Source organism: Choloepus didactylus, chromosome 24 (assembly GCF_015220235.1).
Source record: "Choloepus didactylus isolate mChoDid1 chromosome 24, mChoDid1.pri, whole genome shotgun sequence".
Classification (NCBI taxonomy): domain Eukaryota; kingdom Metazoa; phylum Chordata; class Mammalia; order Pilosa; family Megalonychidae; genus Choloepus; species Choloepus didactylus.
The window spans coordinates 2,552,290-2,563,339 of NC_051330.1; the positions used below are offsets into that span (position 1 = coordinate 2,552,290).

The following is an 11,050-nucleotide window of genomic DNA, read 5'->3' on the forward strand; positions in this document are numbered from 1 at the left end:
GATTATGGGTCAGAAGGCTTCTGAGTAAGCCAGGAATTGAGAAAAAGGAATTGGAAGTTCTTAACTGAAAATTTCTATAAGATAAGGTAGCTTGCCATTTGAAAGATGTTTTTGCTCATAAACAGCCTGATGTAATAAAAGTATCTATAACCTAGATTCATAAGAATCATAAGAATGATGTAATAAAAGTATCTATTACCTAGATTCATAAGAATCTAGGTTAAGTCTTGGTCCTCCATTTACTAGCCGTGTAACCTTGGGCAATCCAGCCAAGTCCTCAGAGCTTCCTCATTTGAAAAAGAGGGTCTATTTTAACAATCACTGTGCTTTCATTGCAGAGTCACTTTGAGGTCAAATGGAAAAATGCATGTGTGCACTGTGAGATGCAAAACTCAAACACTATTTTTAGTGATTTGTATTGCCTGTCACTAGACTCAGGCAGAGCCCTGACTTTTCAGCAGCTTAGAGTTAGACTGACAAACTCAAATCTTGATTCTTTGTTTTCAATGCTTTGTATCAATTACCATCTTTCTTGTATGACAAGATTATTTGCTAAAATTAATCAGAGTCCAGTGTCTTTATATTAGTAATCAGGATACACAAATGAAAGGGTGTGGTAGGAAGATGCTAAGATAGTCCCCGTTGGCCCTCACCTGCTGACATTCACGCCCTTCTGCAATTTTCTCTCCTTGAGTGTAGACTGGATTTAGTGACTCGCTTCTAAAGAACAGGATGCAGCAGAACTGATGGGATGCCTCATCTGATATTGGGCTATAGCAACTTCAGCTTCTATCTGGGATGTCTTCCTCTTATCTCTCTTGGATCACTCACCCTGGGGGAAGTCAACTGCCAGGCTGTGAGGCAGCCCTGGAGAGAGGGAAGAAGGATGTCAACAGCCACATGAGTGATCCCGGAAGTGGATCCTCCTCCAGTCAAGCCTTGAGAGGACTGTAGCTGGGCTGACAGCTTAACTGCAACCCCATGAGAGACCGTAAGCCAGATGTATCCAGCTAAGCTGCGCCCAGATGCCTGACCCACAGAAATGGTGAGATAATAAATGTCTGTTATTTTAAACACTACATTTTAGAGATATGTATTACACAGCAATAGATAACTAATATAAAAGTTAAGGAACAAATATTGCATTGCAGTGCAGTGCTACTTGTAGATCCACCAAAATGCCTGATAGAGCAGCCCCTGGATGGATAAAGGGACATGTGAAATTATAAAGATGATGATGAATCAGAGAGCAGGGAGGCTTAAAGGGACTGAAAATGCCTCTGAGGGTGGAGACAAGGTTCAGTTGGTGGTAGTGTGAGACCAGTAATAAAAGAGCTGTGGTTAGAATATGGTGATGTGCTCCACTCTGTGCTTTATAACTGTTTATTCCTCTATTTGCATTGGGTTCATATACTATAAATATCACCCAGGGAACTTTTTTTCTTATTTAAATATGCATGACTTTCATTTCGATTTGACTTCTGTCCATGTAAAATCAAGCCATGTCTCTGCTTCCCATCCATAATAAGGTGTTCAGAAAAAAATCCTTGACCAAGGATCAAGGGAAGTCCCTTTTCACTGGCAGGCCCCAAATAAATTAATTGGAACTTTTATATAGCAGTGAATAAATGGATCCAAAATCCAAGTGCAAGACGTGCATTGGAAGAATTTTATAAAGGCCCTTTGACTTCTAGTAATGACACCTTAGTCGGCAGATATTACCTGTCTTGGTTTGTCAGCCCACTTCTACCGAGACCCCATCCTCAAGTTATTTTCAAGGGTGAGCACAACTCGAGACGCTAACTGTCCCTGAGAGGTCTGTGAGCCAGGTCACTGCTTCTTCCCATTGACCCTGTGACTTTCCTGTCACTCCCAATATGATTGACAACAATGTCACCCAATTACAAATCCTCCTTTCTCATGTGGGACACTAGAGGAGGACTTTGTTTATATTATAAATATAATAGGGTGGCTAGCATAATAAAACTCTCTGAACACAGAGAAAAATATACAGAATAAAGAGCAACTCCGTTGCAGTACCACATTACAAATGTAATTAACACCACTGAATTGTAAACTTGAAACTGGTTAAAATGGTAAATTTTATGTTTTATATATGTCACCAGAATAAAAATTTTTTAAAACCCTAGTATTAAAACATGTAAAGAATCTCAGGAATGAAATGATCCAAGCCCTGTTAGAGCTAGTTTCCTAATTCCGTGTGATCCCAGATGAAAGTCAGTGTCAAATGGCAAAGCTAAGACTTTGCTGAAGGAAGATTGCCCAAAGATCCTATGACACCTAAAATAATTCAGTTTCTACTCTGCTTTGTGTGGATACATGCAAGTATAGATATGTAATCCAATTCAGTGAGCTAGGAGAGCTTGTTTTGCTCATGGGGATATGAAGGGGTCTCCCCTTTTATATCCCAAAGCTTGTGTTTTTGAGGCCTGATGAATTACAAAGAAAACAACTGGTGAAAAAAGTAGAATTCAGGGTTGAATAAAGAAATGTCAGTCAATCCAATAATTTTTTTGCCCATATTCTCAGGTGACCAAGAAACTAAGCCATGGGGACATGGTTCAACCAGTCATCCATGGAGGATTTCATCCTTGTGGGCATCTTTACCCACAGTCCAGCTGATCTTCTCCTCTTCTCTGTTGTCATGGTGGTCTTCACGGTGGCTCTCTGTGGGAATGTCCTCCTCATCTCCCTCATCTACAACGACCCTCGACTTCATACACCCATGTACTTCTTCCTCAGTCAGCTTTCCCTCATGGACCTCGTGTTGGTCTGTACCAATGTACCAAAGATGGCGGCCAACTTCCTGTCTGGCAGGAAGTCCATCTCCTTTGTGGGTTGTGGTGTACAAATCGGCTTCTTTGTCACCCTTGTGGGCTCTGAGGGGCTCTTGCTGGGACTCATGGCTTATGACCGCTATGTGGCCATTAGCCACCCACTTCACTATCCCATCCTCATGAGTCAGAGGGTCTGTCTCCAGATTGTTGGAAGCTCCTGGGCCTTTGGGATAATAGATGGTTTGATCCAGATGGTGGTAGTAATGAGCTTCCCCTACTGTGGATCCAGGAAAGTGGACCACTTCTTCTGTGAGATGCTCTCCTTGTTAAAGCTGGCCTGTGTAGACACATCCACTTTTGAGAAGGTGATCTTTGCTTGCTGTGTCTTCATGCTCTTCCTTCCTTTCTCCATCATCGTGGCCTCTTATGCTCGCATCCTCGGGACTGTGCTCCATATGAACTCTGCTCAGGCTCGGATAAAGGCTCTGGCCACCTGTTCCTCCCACCTGACAGCTGTGTCCCTCTTCTACGGAGCAGCCATGTTCATCTACCTGAGGCCCAAGCGCTACCGGGCCCCTAGCCACGACAAGGTGGTCTCTGTCTTCTACACAGTCCTTACTCCCATGCTCAACCCCCTCATTTATAGCTTGAGGAACCGGGAGGTGATGGGGGCACTGAGGAAGGGGCTGGCCCATTGTAGGATTGGAAGCCAGCACTGAGGCCAGGACATGCAGTGCCTGGCTCTGCTACTTCCTGGCTGTGTGATGTTGGTCTCTCCCCGTTTGTGAGAATCTGTTTCCTCGCCACTAAATGGAAATCATGACACCTGCCCTACTTCCCAGGGATGTTGTGGGAGTCACTGTATGTAAATCTAAAGCCTTATGATTGTCTCTTATTTTTGTCATGTCTCAGGCTATTATAGCCTCACACAAGAATCGTAGATGAAAAGTTTCCACATGGCAGAATATAAGCCTAAATAATCCTCTTCAAAGTATTCCAACATAAATCTTTTGTTACTGCAAACTTTAAAAAGACTTCTTCAAGGAATAAAAATGAGAAGGCATTGAGATTCATGATGAAAGGGGTAAAAACTTCTTTATTTGTGTATTCACAGTATCCAGCACATAGCAAATATACATGAAAGTGCTGTATATATACAACCTTTGTGCAAAAATTTCCACTTTTTATCATGCTAGTGTTTGTAACAGGAAAACTGGCCAAACTGATTCCCCTTTGAGAGATGAAGATTGGAACATAACAGAATTTGAGCTGTTATTTGAAAATTTATTTGTATCCATCCATCCAAATACTCTATCAGTCTTTTGTACATTTTGCAATTAATGCAAGTATTTTTTATTGGAAAAATTACCTCTGTTGAAGGAAGAAGGAAAAGAGGGTACAGATTAGGTTGTGGGTGTTAGGCTAAACCCAGGAAAGCATTTGCTCAGCTTTCAGGCTTGGAGAGAATGGGGGACACTGGCACTAATAATAACTAGCTTTCTTAGGTCCTTCCATGTGAGATGACTCTTGTCTATTCAGTTTAATTCTCACAACAAACGTTTTGAGGTGAACATCTTTATTTCCCGTTTATAGATGAGGAAACTGAGGTCCCGACTGGTTAAGTCCCTTGCCCTCACTGCCTGGTTTTCTTCTCCACCCTCCCCTGGGAAAGAGTTCATTTGTTGGAGCAACCAAGATGAGCAGAGAACAATTTTGCAGCAGGCTCCCTTCCCCTGGAGGTTAAATTGCCAGAGACTGGGGACAGAGGTGGGGCAGAGGAGAGGCCCCTGAGGATTTGGGAAAACAGGAGCAACTTTCCTTAGTCATAAGCAGAGAGGAGAACTGTGGGTGGGAGGGGGGAAGCAGGGAACAAAACCTCTCAGCCATGAAGTTCTGAGACATGCAGCATGGATGAACCTTGAAAACATTATACTCAGCGAAAGAGGTAAGGCACATAAGGTCAAGTACTGCATGATTTCATTCACATGAAATATCTAGAATAGCATATTCATAGAGACAGAAAATAGGTTAGAGGTCACCAGAGGAGGCCGGGGGGGGAAGGGGTGGTTGTTGCCTGGCAGATATGTAGTATTTGTAAATTTTGGAAATTCTTAAATAGAATTAATTAAAAAACAGAAAACCATCTCAGCTGAGCTCTGGACCTGGTCCAGGAAGGGGTCTGTTTTCCAGGTGAGAGGCCCTGCATTGCCTCCCTGCAAGGGGCCCCTCCCCACCACGTGCAGCCCACCCCAGACCTGCTCTGCTTTTGGACATGGGGGGCATTTTCTCTCTGTGATATCATTTTTGTTTCTGGAAGACTTTTTCTTAACTCCTCAAGATTTTGCCAAGGTTTTAGGATGAAGTTCTCCTTTCCATATTTTTCTGTGTTCCTTGTTTCAGAATCTGTTTTCTTCTCATTTTAGCCAATCGCAATGCATTTCTTCAAAATCTATCCACAGCCCTAGTGGAAGACATCAGGTATTTCCTGCGTGTGGATGGGGTGTTCTGCAAGCACTTCAGTCAATTCCTATTTTCTCATGATAGGAGGAGATTCTAGGATATTTCTGATCACACAAGCACTTCTTCCTCCTGGAAATTTCTCTTCTCTACCTTTTCTAGGTCTATTCTGCTTCTGTTTCAGGCCCGTTTCCTTCAAGAAGGTGGAGATGCATTGGCTTTTCTGCACCGAAAGAAACCCTATTGCAGACCTGACTTACACTCAGAGCACACCCCACACTTCACAACCCCAAATAGTGATGATGTTCTGTCTCAAGGACATACAGCTCCAGATAGGGACGCTGCCCTCTGGGTTCTCCAGCCTCTCGTGGAATCACTGATTAGTTATTTCTGTTAAAGGTCTTCCTTTCTGAATATATTCATTCACTACCTCTGTCATTAGATATTTTAAAATATTTATTCTTAATTCATTATCCCAAAAGGTGTTAAATAAAAGGAAGGAATGAAACAGTTGTCCTTTTTCTGTATGAACTTGTCAAAGGATAATTTTTTAAAAGTTAAAAATATGACTCTCAATCAAATATAGAATGAACAGAGATTTTATTAAATTCATTGATTAATGAGGAAATCAGACAATAAAGCTAGTTCCAAGAAAACAGTGTTTATATAGTTCATCAGAAATCTCATTAAAAATTAAAAGAATGTTAGAATAAGATTTTGAGTTTAGATACAAAACTGGTTGATATCCTATAGGAAAATAAAACCATAATCTTTGAAATCATATTTTATACTGGATATAAATCTACAAATTAATATGGAATTTCACAGATCAAGTCAAATAGTAATAGCAAAATCAAACACAGGTACATTCTCCAAAATTAGATAATTCTTGACTGAACCTGTGAAACAGTGACATCGAAAGAAAAAGCAATCACCCTATTTCTCTACTTTGTAAATTTTGATAAGTTTTCTTAACATGTACCTCTTCAGATCATAAATTATCTCTAAAGATTATTTTTAATCACAGACATAAAGGTTGACTCATATTTTAGCCTGATTATCTATATGGGTGCTGCAAGAGGAGTTAACACAGATAAGTTTCCTTGAATGGAAAGAATTAAGCAAACTAAAGGCAAAGAATTAACTTCTGTCTAGAAATTTTCATAAGGAATCTCAACTTGGACTTTTAGAAGATTCTGTTCTTCTCTCTCAAAGATAGGAAACCTAGCTCAAGACACTTTCTCCACCAGATTTCACCCACAGTACCTACAAATTTGGGTAAATTCCTCTTTTCTTGAGGTCCCCTAAATTTGCTTCGGTTCCTGGCCTGCCAAAAGGGGATCTTGTTCACCACCTGTAAGAGGCCAGTTTTTATGGGAAGACTTTGTAGGCATTGGCTCCACGTATGAAACAAAATCTGTATTCATCGATGTTGGACTTGCCACTCCTGTTTCAATGAGAATCATTCTCAAGCATGACTTTGCAAGTACGAACAATGCAATTGTACCCTTGTGAAAAGAACAGATTCTTACTGAACCCATGCAAATAACTGTATTGCCATGAAAAGTAAGGAAACTCAGTAAAGTATTTGTCTCTGATTTCTGAGGGTTCAGCAAGAATTGGATACTATTAAAAACATTTCATTTCAATTTGCATATGCATTAGTTACTAAACTGAAGGCAAAAATAGCTTTAAAAGAAAGAAAGCAGTCTTTCTCATATATCCATCAAAAAAGAGAACAACAAAAATTTTGCCCACTCTCTCAGCGGGTGAACTCACTGCCCTCCCCGCTATGTGGGACATGACTCCCAGGGGTGTAAATCCCCCTAGCAACATGGGACATGACTCTCAGGGATGAGCCTGGACCTGGCATCATGGGATTGAGAACATCTTCTTGACTAATAGGGGGAAGCGAAATGAAACAAAATAAAGTTTCAGTGGCTGCGATAAGAGATTTCAAATGGAGTCAAGAGATTATTCTGGAGGTTATTCTTCTGTGCTATATAGATATCTCATTTTAGTTTTTAGTATATTAGATTAGCTAAAAGGAAATACCTGAAACTGTCAAACTGCAGACCAGTGGCCTTGATTCTTGAAGATGATTGTATAACTATCATAACTTACATGGTGTGACTGTGTGATTGTGAAAGCCTTGTGTCTCACACTCCCTTTAACCAGTTTATGGACAGATGAGTAGAAAAATGGGGACAAAAATTAAATGAAAAATAGATTGGCATGGGGGGATGGAAATGTTTTGAGTGTTCTTTTTAATTTTATTTTTATTCTCATTTTTAAAATTTTTGGAGTAATGAAAATATTTAGAAATTGATTGTGGGTGATGAATGTACAACTAAAGGATGGTACTGTAAACAATTGATTGTACACTGTGGATGACTGTATGGTATGTGAATATATCACAATAATACTGAATTTTAAAACAATAATGCCCAAAATATCCCAACAAACAGCCTCAATTAAATTCCCCTTATGGGTTCATTCTATACTATGAAATGATTCTTGTTTCACTGGATGTGATGGTCAGCAGTCTGCTTTAGGGAAGGGCATCTGCTTCTGGATTAAAACGAATCCTTCTGTCCTCTGTCACAGTACAGCAGTTGTACCCAAGAGTCCGTTCTTTGAAATATCTACACGTAAGGGGACGTAGTAATGTCCTTTACACAGACTGAGTTATCCTTTGTTGAAGACACAGATTCTAGCCTGTAGCGTCTAGCAGAGTCTTTGGGCAAGTACAAGAGAGAAGACTAAATGGTCATAGTTAATTCATTATAATTAGCTAAAATATCAGAATGGAGAGTAAAATTCTCAACTGAGACTTTTAAAGTTCATTGAATACACAAGTTCATCATAAGAATTTAATAAGTTTTCCCTATCACTAAGAGCATTTTCAGCAGTATATATATTAATTCTCCAGGACCTTTCAATCATTCTGTAAAGTGTGCAGCATTTTACCTACATACATTATCCTTTGATTTGACAGCTCCTCCCATGCAGCTCTTACAAGAATATTGAGCCAAGTAAGAACTATGGAGCATTCCAAACAAATATAATTATTTATAGCATTTCTCTTTTTATAAGATGAAATGAACATCTTTGTTTTTTCCAGGGATCTCTGAGAAATCTCAAAAGAATTTGTAGGTGTAAAAGATATCCTGATGTGGCTTATGAGGGGTGACAATGTGATTGGGAAAGCCATATGGGCCACACTCCCCTTTGTCTAGTTTATGGATGGTTGGGTAGAAAAATGGGGGAAGAAAAAAAAAAGCACCCAATGTTCTTTTTTACTTTAATTGTTCTTTTTCACTTTAATTTTTACTCTTATTATTTTTGTGTGTGTGGTAATGAAATGTCAAAAATTAATTTTGGTGATGAATGCACAACTATATAATGGTACTGTGAACAATTGAATGTACACTTTGTTTTGTATGACTGCATGGTATGTTAATATATCTCAATAAATATGAACTAAAAAAAAAAAAGATATCCTGAAAAAATTTTTTCTAAGTGGAGGATCTGATCTCGGGAGGGCAAAAATCAAAAGAAAGTGTCAGAGTAAATTTGGTCACTTGACTGAGATAAAATCATCACAGCCTGATAAAAATGCTTGACTTAATAAAATGGCAATTCAATATTAAAATAGGCATAAAAGAAGGTAACGCTATGAAGGAAACTTTGGCTTTTTCAGAGGTGAGGAACTTTTGTTCTTTTTTGTTTGTTTTCATTGTTTAAATAATTGAGGACATGATAAAGTCAACAAAAAGTACAGAAATTATTCTGATAATATACAAAATATTTTCTAATTGAGCAGATTACACAGACGATAAAGAATAATCTTTTACCACCAGGCATTAAAAGAAAGCTAAATAGTTCAAGATTATAATTTTTACAGACAGAAAATCAAATCCTAGTTTTGCTTTACTATATTTGACAGTAAAGGATTCATAAGCTGCTTTTTAAAATTATCCTATGAAACAGAATTTAGCTCAGCAAACTTTACCAAAATTTTAATGCATATCTCTGTGTCATTTTAGCTCCAGTTATTATAAGCCAAGGCACATCGAATTCACCTCCCTTGAATGCTCTGGAGGGAAAAACACTCATGTTTTGTCCTTCATTGTGGTCTTTCATTCTGGAGCACAGGGACACTTTATTTTAGGACAAAACGTCTTTTTTTTCTTAATAAATAAAACTCATTCCATTACTAAGCACACACAGATCTTTTCTGTTATTATTGCTTTAGTCTTAATAACCCAAACTAACTATAACCGCTAAAGAAATTAACTAAGCATTTTTTCACGGAGAAAAATGGCAGGCAGGTCACCAAGAACGGTGTGTCGGATACCAACACTCCAGGAGAGCAGCAGAACTCACGCACACACACAGTGCAAACACCTGCAGCCCCCTCGACACTTCACACCTTCCGAAAGCAGCAGAAACGAACAGACTCAGTAACTCAGCCCCAGAATACAAGACTTTCTTGGACACATCAAAATAAGAGGCAAGTGCATAATTTTTAAGTTATGCTTAACAGTAAATGTTTCAATGTTCTGTCTCACTTAGAAATTATCCAGGAATCCAAAAAGTATCCATGAATTACCTCAAATTCTCAACTTTATTTCAAATTCTATTCCAAGCTTTGAAAGTTAACTAAGGATTTTAGAAATCATGTTTTAAGTTGACAAGCTATAAAACTAAATTGCTCTTGACTTACAAATTTTTTTCAGAATTATGATTCAATTTAGATGGATAACGATTTTACATTGTTCATAATTTAAACATTGCCTAGGAGAATTGTTAACTTGTTGGATCAGTAAACTAGTATAAGAAGTTTGCAAAGTTCATATTAACTAGTTTTTTCATGAGAAAATAAACCCAAATCTTATAAAAATAAAATAGACACTTGTATTATATGCCAACCTGACAAAACCAGGAGGAGATCATATAACTGTGTTTTCTTTTAGCCAAAACTGATTTATCCATGGATTCACCTTCACTCCCCAAACCTGAATTGTTATATAAAAAGTTTTCTAAATTAGCAGCTTCTGTAAGAAGGATTTTTTTCTTGAAAGTCTACTATATGTAAAGTATTAGAAGTTCATTTCTTTCATTTTCTCTGAATCTTGGAAATATTAGATTTATATAAGCACATATTGGCCTCTATAAACCAACCAGCACCAAGCTCTTTAATTTAAGAGGCTTTATAATCTAATTTGTTAATACCTCCAGAGGGAGGAAAATATCTCACATTTAAACAGATAAGACACACTGAGAGTCTGCACTTTGCATCTTTAGCCTCAATCACGGCCCAAGGGAAACACAGAAACACAAACCTCACCGGTCTAGAGCTCAAAAACTCAAAAACTGTTCTCCTTTCCAGTGAGCCAAAATAATTCCTTAATTGATTTGCGCTCACAACTCTACAGACTAACAAACAAACAAATAAACAAAGAGAACTAACAAACCAGGGTCTCTATTTTTTCCTAGTATCCACTCAGCAGAGACTATCAAATGGATTTGGTGATTCCCAATCATTGCTGCCACCAAAAGAGAATTTTACCCTGTTCTCTGGTTTCTGTAAAACCAGAAGCAAACTTGGCCAAGAGGCAAAAACAAAAATACAGAGTCAGAACAGCAAGAAAGAAAAACAGAGGCTCACCACGATAAAGTTCTTTTGCCACTGGGGAATCACTCTGGAAGCCAGGACAAAACACGCTAGATGCTTGGGCTCAAGCAGCCCGTGAGGTAGCTTCTTTAGCTAAGAAGTTTGCTTGACTCCA

General features: G+C 38.6%; 1 protein-coding gene across 1 annotated transcript; it reads left to right on the forward strand.

The window, feature by feature from the left end:
- Positions 1–2,569: 2,569 nt before the first annotated feature.
- On the forward strand, positions 2,570–3,517 carry LOC119520049 (olfactory receptor 2V2). Its single transcript, XM_037817801.1, has one exon. It carries the CDS (start codon positions 2,570–2,572, stop codon positions 3,515–3,517), a length of 948 nt encoding a protein of 315 aa, XP_037673729.1.
- The last annotated feature ends 7,533 nt before the right edge of the window (positions 3,518–11,050 follow it).

Bases quoted from the DNA above. Each gene is read 5' to 3' on its own strand.
- LOC119520049 (XM_037817801.1), top strand. From the start codon at position 2,570: ATGGGGACATGGTTCAACCAGTCATCCATGGAGGATTTCATCCTTGTG.